Source organism: Penicillium rubens (assembly GCF_028828025.1).
Source record: "Penicillium rubens strain IBT 27055 chromosome Unknown utg000003l_segment0_segment0, whole genome shotgun sequence".
NCBI classification, from domain to species: domain Eukaryota; kingdom Fungi; phylum Ascomycota; class Eurotiomycetes; order Eurotiales; family Aspergillaceae; genus Penicillium; species Penicillium rubens.
In genome coordinates this window covers 8,831,793-8,850,603 of record NW_026890601.1, presented here as the reverse complement: position 1 = coordinate 8,850,603, position 18,811 = coordinate 8,831,793, and the positions used below count along the sequence as shown (strand labels likewise).

At 51.3% G+C, this 18,811-nt stretch overlaps 7 protein-coding genes across 7 annotated transcripts; 3 read left to right on the top strand and 4 right to left on the bottom strand.

Annotated features, from left to right (window-relative positions):
- Window positions 1-435: 435 nt before the first annotated feature.
- cwc21 (U2-type spliceosomal complex subunit CWC21) lies at window positions 436-1,077 on the top strand (the record flags this gene model as incomplete). The annotated part of the gene is made up of 1 exon (XM_002563671.2): window positions 436-1,077. The coding sequence occupies one exon, from the start codon at window positions 436-438 to the stop codon at window positions 1,075-1,077; it is 642 nt and encodes a 213-aa protein (XP_002563717.2).
- Window positions 1,078-1,304: 227 nt separating this feature from the next.
- N7525_009611 (ATP-dependent RNA helicase ECM16) lies at window positions 1,305-4,992 on the bottom strand (the record flags this gene model as incomplete). Its single annotated transcript, XM_002563670.2, has 2 exons — window positions 1,305-4,739; window positions 4,789-4,992. 2 exons carry the CDS (start codon window positions 4,990-4,992, stop codon window positions 1,305-1,307), a joined length of 3,639 nt encoding a protein of 1,212 aa, XP_002563716.2.
- A 246-nt stretch (window positions 4,993-5,238) lies between these two features.
- On the top strand, window positions 5,239-5,752 carry N7525_009610 (uncharacterized protein; the record flags this gene model as incomplete). The annotated part of the gene is made up of 2 exons (XM_002563669.1): window positions 5,239-5,412; window positions 5,459-5,752. The coding sequence occupies 2 exons, from the start codon at window positions 5,239-5,241 to the stop codon at window positions 5,750-5,752; spliced, it is 468 nt and encodes a 155-aa protein (XP_002563715.1).
- Window positions 5,753-5,806: 54 nt separating this feature from the next.
- On the bottom strand, window positions 5,807-6,952 carry N7525_009609 (uncharacterized protein; the record flags this gene model as incomplete). The annotated part of the gene is made up of 2 exons (XM_002563667.2): window positions 5,807-6,554; window positions 6,621-6,952. The coding sequence occupies 2 exons, from the start codon at window positions 6,950-6,952 to the stop codon at window positions 5,807-5,809; spliced, it is 1,080 nt and encodes a 359-aa protein (XP_002563713.2).
- Window positions 6,953-7,824: 872 nt separating this feature from the next.
- Window positions 7,825-10,227, top strand: N7525_009608 (uncharacterized protein; the record flags this gene model as incomplete). Its single annotated transcript, XM_002563666.2, has 8 exons — window positions 7,825-8,652; window positions 8,708-8,896; window positions 8,947-9,119; window positions 9,179-9,290; window positions 9,356-9,416; window positions 9,474-9,739; window positions 9,813-9,913; window positions 9,978-10,227. 8 exons carry the CDS (start codon window positions 7,825-7,827, stop codon window positions 10,225-10,227), a joined length of 1,980 nt encoding a protein of 659 aa, XP_002563712.2.
- Window positions 10,228-10,598: 371 nt separating this feature from the next.
- Window positions 10,599-15,269, bottom strand: atrF (ABC drug exporter AtrF; the record flags this gene model as incomplete). The annotated part of the gene is made up of 1 exon (XM_002563665.2): window positions 10,599-15,269. The coding sequence occupies one exon, from the start codon at window positions 15,267-15,269 to the stop codon at window positions 10,599-10,601; it is 4,671 nt and encodes a 1,556-aa protein (XP_002563711.1).
- A 1,437-nt stretch (window positions 15,270-16,706) lies between these two features.
- Window positions 16,707-18,237, bottom strand: N7525_009606 (cardiolipin synthase; the record flags this gene model as incomplete). The annotated part of the gene is made up of 5 exons (XM_002563664.2): window positions 16,707-16,833; window positions 17,165-17,429; window positions 17,502-17,821; window positions 17,901-18,005; window positions 18,056-18,237. The coding sequence occupies 5 exons, from the start codon at window positions 18,235-18,237 to the stop codon at window positions 16,707-16,709; spliced, it is 999 nt and encodes a 332-aa protein (XP_002563710.2).
- Window positions 18,238-18,811: the final 574 nt, after the last annotated feature.

The following is an 18,811-nucleotide window of genomic DNA, read 5'->3' as shown; positions in this document are numbered from 1 at the left end:
CATGTAAAAAAACGTTTAAAAAGGTCTGACAGGTTAAACCATCGCTCGTGAGCACGTGACTGATATAGATTATATCACACGTGACCCGGGTCCCGTGATGTCCGATAAGGCGGCGCATTTTGATAGAGTCGGAGCAAACCCGTCTGCACTTCCACTTTTATGACACTCGATCAACATTGTCACTTTGCGCGTCAACGGATAAAAACCCGCGGTGTCAACCAATCCACCCGTCGTCACTGAGACCACAATCCGAGCTCGAAGGAACCTACATGTAACCGGGATCCGGACCAGCTCTGAGCTCTCTCCATCCCGCCAAACCACCTACAAACCTACAACAATAATCGCTACCACAACAACGTGAAATAATTCAGCAAAGGACCTCCCATCCAAGCTACACACTGAAACCAACGCATAAACCTACCAACCACCACCAAAATGTCCTCCAACGTCGGCCTCACAACCCCGCGCGGCAGCGGCACATCAGGCTACGTGCAACGCAACTCCGCGCTCCTCAAACCCCGCAGCGCAGGCTACGGCGCTCCCTACCCACCCATCAGCGGCGCAAACGGCAGCGGCCCGATGGACCGACCATTCAAGCAGCGAATGCCGGACAAGCAGATCCTGGAGCACGACCGTAAGCGCGCGATCGAGGTGAAAGTGATGGAAGAGCGGGAGCGACTGGAAGAGGAGAATGAGCGGATTGAAGAAGAGGCAGATAAGAAGAAGGGGAAGAGTGGAGTTAAGGAAGAAGAAGATGGTGAAACGGAGGGAGAGAAGGTCCTTAGTGATGAGGAGATTGATGAGCGGTGTGATGCTCTTCGGCAGCGGTTGCTGGAGGAGCTGGAGGATGATTTGAAGCGTGCCGAGTCCGGATTTAAGAAGCCTGTGTCTGGGGCTGGGGGTGGGGCTGGAACTGGGAAGGATAGGCGCAATCTTAAGTCTTATCAGGTTCATGAGCTTGCTGAGGCGAAGATTGAGGAGACGGAGAGGTTGCGGAGGGCTTTTGGCTTGAGGGAGAATCGGGAGACTGGGGAGATTTCGAGTTCTCGGGAGTATCGGGAGAAGAGGAGTGATTAGATTCTGTCTTGGCCTTTTTTCTTTTCTATTTCTGCTGGTTCTGCTTAGGTTTTCTCGAGTAATGGTGTTGATTGGTGTTAGGGTTATGTGGGATTATCATGGAATTCGGGTTGCATGAACAAGTTTCTTTGGTTTTATTGTTGTCCACGTTATTCTGTACAATCTTGAATGCAAGAAATGAACAATTGGATATCATAACCTCATCTATAATACACCAAAACCAACACCTATGCCACAAACTTTTCAATAACCCAACCCTGCTTCGGATCCTTCTTCTGCACAACCTTCTTAGCAGGCATTGGCCACCCCACACTCCCGCCATCACCCACCAAAGCAGGAATAACCCAGCAAGCTCTGCGCGGTGGCACACCCTCAATAGCATCAGCCTTACCAATCGGCTTTCCATACTCGATAAGCGGCGTATCATGCGCAATGGCCGAGAGCTGCAACCCACTGGGCGCAGCAAGCGGGAACATCCTAATCTTAGGCACCTGGTCCGAGACCAGCGAAGCAGAAGACTGCTGCAGATGCGAGTAAGTGACATACTGCGGCATTTCCTTCGGCGTGAGCTTAGCAAGCAGCGAAGACGGATGCACATAGACAGCGCGTTCCTGCAGATCCTGACCTTTACCGTCCCGGGAGCGGAAGAGCGTCAGGTAGGGGACGTCTATGGCGCGACGGGGGGCACGCGGGTTCTCCGGCGGGACGGGGGCGAGATCAGCGCGGATAGCGACATGATCGATGAAGCCAGCTGTGACGATCTGCTTGAGGGCCTTGATTTGTTTCTGTGAGGGCTCTGGTAGACGGGCTTCGTAGGCGGGGACGAGGCCTGGGTTGTTTGAGCGCACGATGTCGGTTAGCTGCCGACGGAGCTGGGTTGCTTCTTTGAAGGCCTTGGCGCGGAGGAACATTTTTTCGCTGAAGGCGTCGCCGTCGGAGGCGTAGCCGTAGGCGCAGATTGCGGAGAGGGATTTTAGGGCGTCGGAGGTGTCGTCGTGTTTGCTGAAGAGGCGTTGGGCGCGCGCGTATGCTTTTGTGCGTTGTTCGCGCTCGTCGTCTGCGAGGCGGTCTGCGTTTGTGTAGACCTTGCGTTTGTTGCTGTCACTGTCGCTGTCGCTGTCGTCGTCGACTTGCTTCTTGGATGTGGTGGGTAGGGGGTTGTTGGGGTCGAGCTGGTTCTCTGGGACGAAGAGGTCGCCGACTGCTAGGGCTGCGACTAGGGCGATCACGTAGGGCATGCAGCCGTGTTGATGGCCGATGTGGAGCATTTTGCTGAACCGGGGGGAGAGGGGGTATGTGGAGAGACGGCGGCCGATGGGCGTTACCTGGCCGTCGGCTGTGAGGGCGCCGAGGTTCTTGAGGAGTTTCTCTGCCTTCGCGAGACCTTGGCGGCTCGGGGGTGTGGGGAATGGGAAGTTGATCACGTTGTGTAGACCCATGCTCTTCATCTGGAGGACAACGCCTTCGATGGGGGTGCGGAGGATCTCTGGGTCGGTGTATTCAGCGAACTCGCTTTCGTAGACCGCTGATGAGTACATTCGGTAACAGTGGCCAGGGCCTGTTCGACCAGCCCGACCAGCTCGCTGGTTTGCGCTTGCCTTGCTGATCCAGCCGACCTGGAAGCTCTGCACTCCAGTGAAGAGATCGAACTGTTTCTCCTTGGCGCGACCGCAGTCAAAGACATACTTAATACCGGGGATGGTAAGAGATGTCTCGGCGACGTTGGTTGCGAGGATGATCACTCGGGAGTTCTCCGGGGGTGTCTCAAACACCTTCATCTGTTCTTTCGTGGGAAGTTGGGAGTATAGAGGCAAGACGTGAACGCGGGTTGATGAGTCCATAGCCTCTTCGCCTTCAGCAAGCTCAAACCCTTCGTCTTCCTCTGCGTCATCCAATCCGGTAATCTCCATGTCACTGTCGTAATCATCATGCCCTGCGTTGTCCATCTCGGTGCCGCCTAGCTCAAGGTCCTCTGCTTCCAAAGGTGCCTCATTAGCCGAGAGCTGTACCTTTGCCTGCGTCGTATCTTCCCGCTGAGTAGGTTTGAAGGCCTGCTTCAGTCGCTTAGAAAGCTGCCGGATTTCGTTCTGACCAGTCAAGAACACAAGCATTCCACCGGCAGGAAGTTTACGATGTCCGCGCGAAACCTTGCGGAATGCATCTTCAACGTAATCGCGCTGCGTGCGGCGGGAGAAATGAACTGCAACAGGATACTGGCGACCCTCGGCTTGGACCAATGGTGGTGCACCATCACGGAAGAGACTTGGGTTCTCGGTGAAATCTGAGATACGGAGAGTGGCCGACATGATGACAACCTTCAAAGGCTTGACAGACGGGTCCTCCTTGCTCAAAGACTTGCGCAGGCCCACAATACGGCTGACCATCCCAATCAGGATATCAGTGTTGACGCTGCGTTCGTGAGCCTCGTCAATAAGAATGATAGAGTATTTGCGAAGGGCAAAGTCATCTGCAATCTCTCGTAGAAGAATACCATCAGTCATGAATTTGATGGCCGTCTTCTTCGATGCTGTAGACTCGAATCGGATTTGATAAGACACCTTTTCGGCATGTTGACCTAACTCCTGGGAAACGCGGTTCGCCATACTCACGGCCGCGACTCGACGGGGCTGGGTGACACCAATTAGTCCCGGATTAGGGCTGCCCGGGGAGCCGAAGCCAGATTCGAAGAGGAACTGGGGAAGCTGGGTCGTCTTTCCACTACCAGTAGCACCCCAAATGACGACAACTGAGTTGTTGTGGATTGCCTCCATGATCTTTTGTTCTTCGCCAACGACGGGGAGTCCAAGACGGGCAGTTTGAATTTCCTCCGTGCGATCAACCGCAACACTGTAGGCCTTGCGATTGGGATCGCCATGAGTTACCTGGAGTTCCCGAGGGAGAGGTTCTTCTTGGACGGTATTGTAGGTCGCTGGCAACTTAGATGGGTCGAAAACCTGCTCTTCCTGGGTTACGGCTCCCTCGGTAGGTCTGAACCCTGCGGCTTCGTTGATTTGTTGCACCGCCCAAGATTTGAAGGCCGATTGGCGAGTCTTGAGCGTTGGAGTATCTTCGTCCATGTCATCATCATCCTCTGAATCATCTGAGTCATCTGAGTCATCCTCGTCCTCATCCTCGTCCTCATCCTCATCCCCAGAAGTGCCCTCAGACGAAGTATCTTCCTCTTCAGATCCGTCTTCGATGTCACTTCCGGACTCCTCGTCCATGTCTTCTTCATCTTCATCTTCATCTTCCTCATCCGAGTCAAAGCCTTCCCATGCGACATCAGCTTTTACCGGCGCAGGTACGGGTTTCTTCTTTGGTGCGCGCTTTCGCTTCTTTAGAACAGGAAATCCATCAGCTCCTAGCTCTAATGGTCGTTTAAGTCCACTTCCAGCAGCTGCCTCTTCTCGTAACTTTTGTTCATTCGGGTCTGTTGCAGGATCGGAGACTTTAAGGTGGATGTCCGAATCGTCGGACTCATATCCTGAGATGTCTGCGGGAGCATTGTGTTTCGGCGCGGAGATTGTTGGTGCAGATACGTCATCATCCTGTCTCTTGCGCTTGGAAAGATCCCTGGAACTCTGTAAAGACGAAGTGTCGACAGATGATTGGGCTAGCTTCTTCAACAATTCGATATTTTCTTCCTTCTTGAGTTTGTTTTCCTGCACGAAAGTTAGAGCCGTACATTTATATTGCAGCCTATCCACATACAATATACTTGTCCAAGCGTTTCTGCTTCTTCGCGGACATCTTAAGATGCTGCTCTTGTAGCTCCCCCTTCAGCTTCTGTCGCCGCGCTTCTTTCTCATCCTTGGAGACGGGCTGGAGCTGTGCGACATTGGTATCCGCCGATTCGCCGTCTGGGTTTTGCCGGTGCTTTTGTTTTCTTAGACGTGGTGTAAATTTGGGCGGCATCTTGGAATACTGCAGCCACTCTGGCTGAGAGAAAAATAGAATTGACCAAGTATGCAAGCTCTGCGATCCAACTGTCTCTTCATCAAAAAAAAAAAATAAAGGCGGTCGGGTACTGCTGGCTTGGCCCGAGGCGGTGAAACTAGCGCCTACGAAAGGACATTCGACCTCCGATAGACTTAACCTAGCCTATAACTATTCTTCTGTTTCCTGTTTCTCTTCAGTATTCGGATAAAGATACATATCACCATGACTGAGTCTTTTGATACAAGTTCTTTGCAAGATTCCCTCAACCTGCCGTTTCCTGCTACCACTAAGCAGATTGCGGGGTTAGTCAATGGTGTACAAACAGATGTGGTGATAATGAGCTTTAGCGACAAAATCATGGTTACAATTTCACAAGCAGGACGATTAGCGCACTGGGTATGTCTTGAATTCGGCTTTAATGAACAGAACTAATGGTATGTAGTTGCATGTACCGATGGAGAACCAGAACCCAGGCACTGAGGGCATGCACACCCTCGCTGAGGGCGAGGATGCTCTATTGCCCCTCAAAGATCTAACCACCACCACCTTGCTAGGTGGATATTCTCCTGGACAAGACACGACAGGCCAATTACTTGCCCGTCAGATTGCTACAGCTATTGCAATGAAAACACCCAGTGAAAAGAGGCTACTCCTTGTCGGCCTTGGACTTGGCAAATCAACCGTTGATAAAGATTCATTCTTTGCTATTGTCGAGATGGTTTTGCAGTGCCTATGAAATCACCATAGCCCTATCTCCATCGAAACTTGCGCAACCTGTCGGGCTCGCTAATCACCATAGCCCTATCTCCACCGTAACTTGCGCAACATGTCGGGCTCGCTCCAGAAGGCGGTCGAGTCGCTTACTTGTGATCATTCCATGAATGCGAATTCGCTCAATTTGAGTGAAGGCGCCGCTTGTCAACAGGTTGGCGAGATCCAGCTCGTTGAAGTGGCTAGATGCCCAGTTCTTTCTCAATTCGATGACCAACGTGCGGACGGTGAGAACTCCACGGTTTCTCTGCTTCGCAATGAAATTGGCGAATTGCCGTGTGCGCTTATTGGCCACCATGGGGTCGTTGTCACCCAGCGTCAATTTGACCTCTCGAAGTCGGACTGTCCTCAGAGCTTCGATGACTGGGCATGGCTTTTGAACGTAGGCTTCACGAGGGAAGTCCATCAGCACCAAAGTTCTGTTGCTAAGCGCATTCACGTATGCAAACCACGCCTCTGACATCCAGTTGAGCGAGACAAATCGCATGGCAGTCGGAATTTTGGGAACCATCCCATTCTTCATGAGGAATACGGCGTCCTTGCCATCTTCGAAGGCGTACTTCCAAATTTTGGCGCGAATCTTCAGCGGCAGCCAAGCAAGTGGGCATGGACTCTGTGGGTCTTCCAGCACAGCCGGGGGGAATCTTTGCATGTCGAAGAGAAATCTGTTCTCGTACGATTCCCACTCTGTGCCAAACTGCAACAAGAGCCTTTCCCTCATCTCATAATCAACACCAAGGCTAACATAGTGGAGTGGGGTATCGGAGCTGGCACCTTGTCAGATAAAATGGACTTGTTGGTGGCATCGCGCCCGTGAGGTTATGTCAACTTACTATGCGTGTGGAATCCTCTTCAATGTTGGCACTGTCTCAATGACTTGATCGGAGTCGTGTGGAACAGTCGGAACTGCGAACCCCGCAGCTACCTCAATGGCCCTGTCAGACTCAGTCAGGACCTCCGGTGCTGGGGCCTCCGAAGCTCCATCCACATCATGGGGGACATCCGAAGCTGCGTCCTCCGAAGTCCTCGCTTTGTTAGACTTGCGTTTGGCTGAAAGCCTTCCTCGGATACGCTCGCGAATGGCCGAGAACTGTCCTCGGATGCGCTTGTGCGTGGCCGAAGCACGCGCTTTGATGCGACGAACGGCCTTTTTGATCTTCTTCATTGGGATGGATGAGGTGTGGATAAGCGAGATGGGATGAAACAGCGCGAGAGGTTGAATGAGCGCGAGGGAAATTTCCGTGACAGGAAACGATCATGCTGAGATCTTCGCGTTTTTGCGGGTCCGACGAGTCATCGTCTCGGCGCTCCAGCATTTCCCAGGTCTTGGGGTTGATATTACGGACTCTACACCTGCTTTCCTCTTCAATTTGCCTGTACGTGTTCGGGATTAGGTCTATTTTAGTGTTTTCATGTGAATGGGAATAGCTCATGGTGTGACTATCGTACATCGGTCTTTAAGGAGAAGCCGATAGGGTATTGAATACTAAATCTTGTCTTTTCCCGTGAAGTAATTGAGAGGCCATGTGTGGTATAGGTCGATTCTTTGTCCATCTCGTTAACACTAGGGGATTAGAACTACAAGGCATGATGATTCCACCCGCGGTATAAGATATGAGCCGGGAAGTAGATGCTGTAGAGTGTGTAGAAATAAGATCAAAAGCACGACGCCAAACAAGTAGACATCAGATCTTTTGATATTACGGCATGGCCACTCACGTGACCGGTATTGACAAACAGGGGTTTCGTATCGACACCTGGAGGTAGAAGGTGAAGAGAGTCAGTTTGAGATCCGGGACAATAATAACACTCCAAGATATCTGAATATCTGGCAGCTGGTCCTTGAGGGTCTTTTTAATGACAGTCCGCGCATAGGTTCTCGCATTCTCACATAAATCTTCCTTGGCCGTATACTCCACCCGGACACACGTCAAACATCCCATTTATTATCTGCCATCTACATCTTCTCATATCCCTTTGTCTCCATCTACCTCTTTTCCCAAAAGAACCCGCATTTCGGTCTTTGTGGGGTTCTACATGATGGAGCCACTAGTGGATCCTGATTTAACCGCTGCCATTGAAGCCTCTCGCCAAGATATGCATCGCCAGCAGAACAGGCATCCTTCATCTCAGGCGTCCCAGGATAATTTTGTGGACCTAACCAATGACTCGGGCGATGACTCAGATATTGAGGAGATATTCCCCAAGTCAAAGTCTGTGGTTAGTTCGGAGCCTGAAGACGAACATGAGCACGAGCAGCTGCAACGTGCTCTTGCTATGTCGATGGAGCCTACTAATGACGAGACCAACCTCTCTGAGAATCCACGGCCTGGCAAACATGCAGCTGCCCCGCATGAGGTCTCTGCATCGTCGGCGGGCTCACTTTTGGGCATGAACCGGAAGCAGATGGAGGAGGAGCGCCTTGCACGTCTCGCCAAGCGCAAGGCCGAGGACATCTCCTCTAGTCCCCCGGCTCGCGGAAAGGTCCCCAGGACCCAGGCTTTGCCCTCCCGTCACTCGATCACTCCACGAAACCCATTCCAATCTGCTCCTCAAGCGAGCATGGCTCAAGTACGGTCTCGCACCGAGGTCTGTCGCCAGCTTGCATCAAATGCCCCGAATGTTAACATCCAACCGACCTCCCGCTCAGTGGCACAATGGCCTCTTGGAGCTGTCAAGAAGACACACGTCACCGGTTTTCCTCGCAGTGGAAACGAAATCACAATCGAAGAAGTCATCCAGCGAGATGACTTGGAGTTGGGCGTATTTAGCTCGTTTCTGTGGGACATGTCGTGGCTTTATTCCAAGTTCAACAGCTCATCGACACGAATCTTATTCATCATGCAAGCGAACGACGAAGAGACGGTTAGCAACGCACTATGACCTTGAGTGACATGGACTAACTTGACATGGGTTACAGCAAAAGCAATATCGCCAGGACGTTAGCAACATGCGCAATTTCCGCCTGTGTTTCCCACCCATGGAGCCTCAAGTTTTCTGCATGCATTCTAAGCTGCTTCTGATGTTTCACCCGGGATATCTTCGCATCGCAGTCCCCTCCGCCAATCTCACTCCCACCGACTGGGGAGAGGATAGACTTATGGAAAACGTACGTGACTACGCCTACCGGATGTCCTTGAGTTTTCTAACTGTGTACAGACTGTATTTCTTATTGACCTCCCCAGACTTGAAGTTCCTGAAGCTGGAAAGACCCCGTTCTACGAAGAACTAGTCTATTTCCTCCAAGCATCCGAACTTCACCGCAACATCATCAAGAAGCTAGATAACTTTGACTTTACCGAGACGAAGCGCTATGCATTTGTTCATACAGTGTATGTACCCCCTGGCCGATTTCCCTAGCAAAACAGGAGCCACCAGCTAACAATATCAGTGGAGGATCAAACACGGACGGTAAATGGCAACGCACTGGATTCAGCGGCTTGGGTCGTGCTATCAAATCTCTCGGCCTAGAGACAAACGCACCCGTTAACGTTGACTACGTCGTAAGTACCTTCACTTACTACGCCTCCACACCTAATACAACACTGGGTACACTAACAACACGCAGGCCTCATCACTGGGAAGTATCAACACTCCATTCCTGCGCTCCATCTACCTCGCTTGCAAAGGTATGCCACCATCCTAAAATCAAAACCGACTAACCTAACCAACTCCAACCCCCCCAGGTGACAACGCTCTACTCGATTACGAGCTTCGGACCGCAAACCGGAGAAGGGAACCCCCCGCAGAAGTGCTAGCGTATAACCAAGAATGTCTCGACCACTTCCGCATTTACTTCCCATCAGACGAGACCGCACGAGCCGTGCACCCCAACGCTAAAGACGCCATTGGCACGATATGTTTCAATCCAGCCTGGTGGTCGGGTGCCAATTTCCCGCGTGACACGCTTAGAGACTGTGTCAGTGAGCGTGGAGTCTTGATGCATAACAAGGTGAGTATTTCCGCTGTGGCGTGCTGGTTACAATGACTTATTTTTACTAATACACATTCCTTCTGGTATAAAGCTTGCCTTCGTCCATCCTTCTACCCCGATCGAGATGCCCGATAACAAGGAGTGCCACGGGTGGGCTTATGTGGGGAGTGCGAATTTGTCGGAGAGTGCATGGTGCGTGCATACATAATCACACTTCTACTCCTGTTGCTGTAATGATGAAGCTAACGTGAACCAGGGGCCGTATCGTCAAGGATCCCAAGACGAAATCGCTCAAGATGAACTGCCGCAACTGGGAATGCGGTGTGATCGTGCCTATCATCAATGAGAAGAAGACTGGGGAGAAAGGTAAGGGTCCTGAAACGCATGGAGCTGTCACTTCCGCTCCTCTCCCGGTTGGAGTCTTTAACGATACCGTTCCTGTTCCGATGAGAGTGCCCGCTGCCCCGTTGTCGGAGCACCGGAAGCCTTTCTTCTTTGGGGTTTGATTCGCCCTTGGTCCTTGAGACTTGACATTGTCATGTGGCTCTTGGAGAGGAGTTGCTGGGTTACTCGGTTGATTCAATGGGAAACGAATGAATGGCAAGGGAGTCGGTCCAAAGCACTGTATGCATTGCCTAGGCTTTATGCTATGACATTGAAATGAAAACAGACAAGAGGGACAAAAACCAAAAAAGGAAAAGAAAACAGATAATGTCCAAAATGCAATATGATGTCTAACTATGTAATATGTGTGCTTCTAAGCTTGTCTTGCCCCGATATATCCAAAACCACGCCCTATGTAAATGCATGTTGATATCAAAAAAAAAGAAAAAGGAAAGAAAAAAAGAAAATAACAAACACCAAACTTTTGAAGCCTTTAGGCTTCATCACTCTTCTTCCCCTTGAACAACCCCTTCACACGATCAACCATCAGTCCAGCCACACCAAACAGCGAACCAATACCAAAGCTCCAGCCTCTCACACGAACTGTGTAGATAAAGAAATAAACCAAAGCCCAGTTAATAATAACAAAGGCAAGGAAAATCCCAAAGCAGCGCCACTTATCCTCAAGATGAACATTCAAGTTCGCCATATACTGCACGCCATCCGTGTAGGGACAGTACTGGCAGTCCGCGGTAGCCTGGGGGTTAACGAGGTAACCGACCTTAGCCGTCTCGACAAAGCCACCAGCATAAGCATCACAAGTCTGACCAGGCGGGGGGTTGAAATGAGTAGCTTCGAGCGGGGCGCATTCAATCTGGACATCGGGCAGAACAGCCGAGAGAACACCACGCAGCCACCAGGTAACGGGGTTGACGTAGTACATCCAGTATTTCCAGAAGACGGGGTAATCGGCGTAGGGACGGATGATACCGTTGAACAGGTTGACCATGACGAAGAAGAAGGGGAGGACGTTGGAGATGACGGTGAAGGAAGGCGCGAAAGCGCAGATCCACTGGCCCCACGAAGCCTGGAAAAAGAAGAACAGCATCGACATGAGGAAGACGTAGCCTGCGTTCGAGGAGTCTGTGGGGAATCCGACGGGGTAGTACCATAGCAGCCAGTAGATCAGGCCTGAGATGATAGCTGCTGGGATTTCGCAGACGACGTTGGCGGTGCAGAAGGCGACCCAGCCGTAGATGCGGGATGGGTATTCGCGTGCTTCCCAGAGGGCGCGGTTGATGTAGAACTTCGGCACGATGGAGTTCAGGACGATGGGTGGGATGAGAATGATTAGGAAGACAGAGAACATGCGGTTTTGCATTGAGGCTACGTCGTTGCCGAGTTTGTAGAAGGTGAAGCCGTTGAAGATGCCGATGATGACTGAGACGAAGAGTTTGCCGTAGTAGTAGGATGGGTCGCGCCAGTAGTTTGTGAAGAGGCGTTTCGTTAGCTGGGTGGTTTGGGTTAAGGTTGAGGCGGCGAATTCGTATTGGGCGGAGCCGGTTTCCTCGATGGGGACTTTGCTGCGCTCGGTGCGGATGTTCTCGATTTCGGCGAGCATTTCGCGGTTTTGGTCAGAGTTGCGCCATTCTTCGTTCCAGTCCAGGAGCTTGCCGTTGCGGTGGTTTGGTTTGGCGGCTGTTTCGAGGATGAACTCGGCGACGTTCTTGGATGGAGGGCAGACGACGCCACGGTCGCCGAAGTACTTGATCACGGCGGAACCGTCCTTGCCGACGGGTCCGAAGTAGAAGGTGTTGCCGCCAGGGTTGAGAGCGAGGATCATGTCGAACTGCTGGATGATCATGGAGGAAGGCTGGTGGATTGTGCAGACAATGGCCTGGCCGGCTTGCGAGAGTTTCCTGAGGAAGCGGACGATGGAGAATGCGGCTTGACTGTCGAGACCGGAGGTGGGCTCGTCCAGGAACAGAAGCAGACTGGGCTTGGCTGCAAGTTCGACGCCAATGGTGACGCGCTTCTTCTGCTCGACGGTGAGACAGCCGATGATGGCGTCTTGGATATCCTCGAGTTCGAGAAGGTCGATGATGCGGTCCACGTAGTCGAGTTTCTCCTGGCGCGAGACATCGCGCGGCTGGCGGAGGATGGCTGAGAATTCAAAGGCTTCGCGGATAGTAGCGGTATTGTCGTGCAGATCCATTTGCTCACAGAAACCTGTGCCACGCTGGAAGTCAGGACCCAGCTTGTGGCCATCGACGAGCATATCACCAGTCACGACACCCATCTTCTGGCGCTGGGCCAAAGTATTGAGCAGAGTCGTCTTTCCAGCACCAGAGGCTCCCATTAAGGCGATCATGACACCGGGCTTGGCGTAGCCGTTGACACCGTTGAGCAGCTTGCGTGTTCCGTTGCCGTATGGGACAGTGTATTCGACGTTCTGCCAGGTGAAGCAGCGCTCACTTGAGGACAGACGGTTGAAAGAGGCACCATTATCAGAAGAGGCCTGGCCACGGGCAAGGGCGGCGTTGTCATTTGAATTGGCGACCTTCTCTTCATCGTTGGTGGCCGGGGCAGCGACCTTCTTAGTGCGCTTAGACTTCTTGAAGACCAGAGCACCGCCTCCGCCACCAACGAACGACAGAACCTCAGCAGCGATGACAGTAACGAGGAGGTACAACACAGTGAAGGCAATGACAACACCAAAGTTACGCCAGAGATGGCTGCGCGTGAACTGGAAGTTGGCAGTCAAGTACTGAGATCCGGTAATAGATGATTCGCCTAATGTCGATCCAGTCAAAGCACAGCCCTGGTACCTGGGGTCCACACCGGGACCCTGTGGGACAAGCTGGGATGGATTGCATTTCATGACACGATCTGAGAACTCGTTCGTCAAGACGGCTTCGTAACTGTACGCGATCGGGTTGACATAGAACAGCCACCCGAACCAGATAGAGTCACTGATAAGATTCTGCTTGGGAATGACATAACCGACAAACAAAATAAGCAGGTTCAGCGCAATACCACTGAAACGCACCGCGTCATCGATAGTCGGCGACAGCGCAGCGAACATGCGGTAGAGCGAGGTGATGCAGAAGGTGGTCGTGTACACGAACAGGAAGTAGATGAAGAACTTGGAAGCCGTGACATCGAGACCACTCATGAAATAGACGACAATCGTGAATGGAATAACCATGGCCAAGATAGCGGGGAAGTCGACAATGACACGGGCGATGGAGACGGCCGAGGGGCGGTAGAAAGCGTAATCCTTGTGGCGAGCGACGATGCCGCGCCCAGTGACAGCAGGCATCAGCTCGGTCAGTTGCATCCAGCCAAGGAACAGAATCGAGAAGAACAGAGCACCGCCACGCGAGAAAGCGCCGCTAGTATCTAGAGATTCTCCGTAGAACAAGGAGGAGACGATGAGGGCGTTAGAGATAACGATGAAATACTTCGTGTAGAGAGAGGTCCTGTCACCCCAGAGCAGCCAGAACTCGCGTTGCACGCAAGCCATGACCTGGCGCACGAACGAAACGGTGTATGGCGACTTCTTGGAGACGGACTTGGACTTGGACTGCGCGACGGTGGACTGGAAGCGGCGGGTATCCTCCTGCTGGGTGTCTTGGAGACGTTTCTCGTAGCTGGAGACATCCTCCAAGATACGCTTATGGGCCAGGCTGTTCTTGAATGCGTTTTCAAGTTCCTCGGCAGTCTTCGGGGTGGAGGCTTCACGGCCAGGCTGGAATTCACGGGCATTGGGATCGCAGAGCGAAGTAAGGAAGTCGGCTGTAGTGGATTGCGGGGGACAGTAAAAGCCCAGGTCGACGAAGTATTGTCGTGCTTCATTGGCTGGACCTTGGTAGAGCATACGGCCCTCATCAATGACCATCACCTTGTCCATGAGCTCGTAGATGCTTTCTCCAGCTTGGTACAGTGTGACGAAGGTAGTACGCTTGCTGACATCGGTCATGATGCGGAGGGACTTGGCGTAGTCCAGTGCGGTGCTGGCATCCAAGCCGCGAGTCGAGTTATCCCAGCAGACCACTGAGGACTTGGTGGCCAGGGTCTCTGCGATACTCACACGCTTGCGCTCACCTCCAGAAACACCACGGACGTACTCGTTGCCAACGAGGGTATTCCTGGTGTGAGTGATACCGAACATCTTCAGCAGGGCATCGATGATAATGGGGATGCTTTCCCGGTCATGCTTGCGGGTCTTGTTGATGAGGGAGAACTTGAGGGTTTGCCAGACAGTGAGGGAGGGGAAGTGCTGATCGTCTTCCGGGTTATAGTTGACTTCTCCACGGAAGTGCTTGTTCTGGTCTTCGGCGGAGAGACCACCATAACTGACCTCGCCATTGACACCAGCGAAAGCACCACGGTCGTTTGCAATCGCCTTGAGGAAGGTGCTACAACCAGCACCGGGACGGCCCAGCACCAGCATCATCTCACCTTCGCGCACGGCGCCGTTGAAATCATGGATCAGATCGCGAACAGGAGGGTGCTTGCCGAAGCGCAGCTGCGGCACGAACCGGCAGACGATATTGTACAAATCCGGGCCGAAAGTACCGACCACAGCCTGGGGGAGGGTGCGCACGAAGGATGCGCCAGTCTCCACGCCTTGCACGGTAAGGTTCTTGAAGACAACGCCGACCTTCTTGGCGGGTTCGCCAGCGGTCGTGCGACGCTCCAGATGACCACCGGTTAGGAACTCACCTAGATCGAAGCTGTCGGCAGCCTCGTCCTCGGTCTCTTCTTCGTCCTGAGCCTTTTCTTCATCGCGGCGGCTGGCCTGCGACTTTCGGCGACGAATACTCTTAGTGGCAGAGCGGGTGCGACTCAGGCTGAGACGGGTGAGTTCGCGGCGCATCTCTTCCATGTCCTCCATAGCACCGCTGCGGGACACGGCTTTTCCGGCCTTCTGCTCTCCCCAGCGGCCATCTTCGTCGCTTACAGACGAGCTGGCGGTTGAGCTGTCGGTTAAAGTTGCATCAATGGGAGCTTCGGTGGTTTGGTCGATTTGTTCTGTAGTGGGTCCGGAGCTTGCATCATGGTGGTAGGTCTCGCCAGTTGAGCTGGGTTGTTGCCTGGAGGACTGGGCATGGGCCTGGGAATCCGAGACGGTATGCGACTGTTCGGAATGGCCCTCCATGTCGGGGCTCGGGTAGGTTCTACTCTCCGGTAACATTCAATGGCAGATAAATATGTATTATGTTATAGCCAGGCTAATTAAAGGAGGTGATATGAATAGAATTAGAAGGAAAAAAAGGAGTGGAGAGTGTAAACAGGAATTATAAAGAAAGAAGGGAATTATAAAAGAAAGATTTAAGGAGAAGAGCAAAGAGGACTGAACGGCGTTTATATTGGGAGGATGTCAGAATATTCACTTAACCCCGGGTGCATTTGTCAGTCGCTAAAAAGGAAATTTCTGGACCCTTGGAACAACTAAAATGAACGTCGAATCATAAGCGAGATAGTGAAGCAGAGTCTCGACTTCAAGAGCTATAGTGGAGTCATGGAGAGTACATGAGTCAGGTTGAATCATGTTGAATCAGGCCGAAACAGGTTAGATCGGGTCGGTTCAGGCGAAAAAGAATTTTCAAATTTTCAAGCCTTCACGGAGTTAGGCTTAGCCCCGAGTTTCAGGTGACTTGCTGGCTGTTGATTGGCTGTTCGGCTTGTCATCAAACGGAATATCCATTCCTATCGCCTTATCACCTCTTGGAGGCTTATGCAAGCACGTGGGGCCGGCTTTTATATTCCGACGATTTCTTTTTTTTTTTTTTTTTTCGGCTTTTTTCTTTCATACCATTATACCCTTGTAGAATGGATTAACAATCTTGCTTATGAATGCTTTTTAACAAGGTCAAACCCCTATAGACCCCTGTAAAGTCCCCTAATACTAGGATATACAACAAAGAAATATCAAATCGGTGTGGCGTACGCTACCGGCCCGCCTTCCTAACTCACGGAGTATGTACTAGAATAGTTCGGCGACTTTCCCAAAGTCGCATTGATCCACTCGGCCCAAAGCGTACCCCGACTCTAAGAGATCTTGGTAATCTGACTTTTTCGATCTAAGCGACCTAGGTTCGCAAAAACATCGGGACACCTAGACACCTAATTCCTAATTCACACTGCCGAGAGCTCGGCAGATGGTTCCATCGGTTCCATCGGGTTCGTTTTCTTCTCCACATATAAATATATAGTATTTATATAGTACGGAGTACTCCGTAGTAGCTTATACAATCAATTGTCTTTTTTAAAAAAAATAGGAAAATAGGAAAACTTAACCCTAGCACCTTCACATCTAACATAGGTAACCAGGGCTCCCTGCTAAACTATTATATCAAACTATGTACCCCCACGTTGCCATGTCAGATATATCACATGCAGATATGCACGCTACACCTACTTTTAGGCACCCATGTGGTTCATATCTCAATCCATAGAAACCCGTCGAAATCTATATGCATGTTCAAGACGCAATCCTTGTTAGAAAAAGACGGTCTGACTTGTGCGGCAAAAATCGAACTTTGAATACTATACAGTAAAACTGCTAACTCTACCTATGTGCTATTTTTGATCGCTACTTGCGCTTAGCAGCTGCTTGAGCAACTCGCTTCTGGATCTCTTCCTTTGAAAGGATCTTCACGGCGTTGTTCGAGAAGACATAGCTAAGTCCAGACCACAGTGTGGTGCCGGCAACGAGGTACCTGGAATCAGTTAGCAACAAGACACAATGAGACAATGCCATAAAAAAAAGCGGAGTAGAAAAGAAGACAATAATAAAAACAAAAACAAAAACATACAACAGTGAGGATTCGCTGGTGGTCACCCACCCAACTACTAACTCACCGGCGTGTGGCTTAAGTACGGCTGAGCGGACGGGAAGCCCTGTTTTCCACACCCTATGGTCGTATGTACTGACACCAACCTCGATGTGCCTTAGGTCGGGCAATCTGAGGAACAGTATGCCACATAAAACAAGAAGACAAAAAAACAAAACAAAATTGGGTATAAAACGGAAAAAGATATCAAACTTACTGGAATCCAGTCATAGCCTCGCTCAAATGCCAAGCACTGACAAACGCCTCAGGGACCACAGGCAGCGCAATCGCGCTACCCACCAATACCAGCTGCAGGGCAGTATTGATCTTTGAGATCTCAGTAGGCTTGACTTCCGCCGAGGGCAGTGAGAAGTCCCAGTACCGGGCCATAGTCTTAGGCTCAGGCAAAGAAATCCAACGATAGTAGATAGCCGAGATAGCCAGACCAACGTCGCGACCGAGGATGATCACAGCGAGCCAGACTATTCAATGCGTCAATCCATGTCCATGCCCATATCCAAATACCATCAAGTGCTCAATACGAGGAGACTTACCAGGAAGGGAGCCATTCACGGCGAGACACGCAACACCAATGGTCATCAATAGCTTATCGGCCATGGGATCGATGATGGTTCCAACCACCGTTTGGAGGTTATACCGCCGGGCGATGTAGCCATCGACAAGATCGGTGATGCCTGCGTAGGCAAACAGGGATAGAGCCGCTGTGTGGTAGTTGTGGACAAGTAGATACCCGACCACTGGGGCGGCGATTAGCCGGGAGAATGTGAGAATGTTGGGCACAGTGTAGATATTCTCATGGGAGGTTGGTAGAGGAATCCGCGATAGAACAGGGGTTTTCTTGGATTCCTTGGGTCTACGCTGGGTTAGTTGCTTTGCTTGGCCTATGTCCCGTTTGGGTATTGGGTATCTCGGTTTGAAGGCTGTAGACCTACTGTTCAGGGGTTTTGTTTTCTGGCGATTTTGACCCGGACCATCTTTGCTGGGTGAAGAATGATGGCGGGATTACGTTCGTCTGCAGACAACGAGGTTTTAATCCTCTAGTGAACAGTTAGAATTGAATAAATGAAGAAGTGGCAAACGACCATACCCATTTGGTACTCGGTTTAATGTCGACTGGACTGATGTAGATAGACACCGGAATCTACGCCCCCGAAGAGCTTCAGTCTTGAACAAATCTGACCGAGCAGAAAGACGTGCGTTCTTGAACAGAACTTGGGATCCCTGCTGCCTCGCCCGAAGGGATAACTGCGCAGCACATGAGCCAATCATGGTGACACCAGCACAAAGGTGACAACGGCAGGCGTAGGTAGAAACTCGAAATTGACCAGCGACACGAATAGTCACAAGCTTTCAGCCAAGAGCTTCAACTGTGCATACCCGGTGGTTTCGGGTTATGCAATGGTGATTCGGTGCAAGTGATCAGCTAGGGGGAAGAACAGAAGCTGTCGCGTCGCACAATTGCTAGTAAACCTGCAAAATCAGAAACCCCAAACAAGAATAAAACAAACGAACAAGCCGATAGCGCAGGAAATGCAAATAAAACGACAGAATGCTATATAGTACAAACACAATCTAGGGATTGTTAGCTGGAATGTCAGAATTCGGGGCCACTTGGGTGAATAGGGCATACATATAAGAGAAGACAAAATGTATATCAGCTCTACCAGAAATCCAATGAGCTAGAACCAAAAAGTTCTAGGTCACGGTCGCCTGAGGTTGAAGATGAACATTGGAGATTGCACCTCGGCGATGAGTTTCTAGCCGGATAAATGGTTTATCCGCCCGTCTCTATATCCTCCACATGCAACAATCCTTCCTCTTCTTCTCCTACTTCCGTATATAA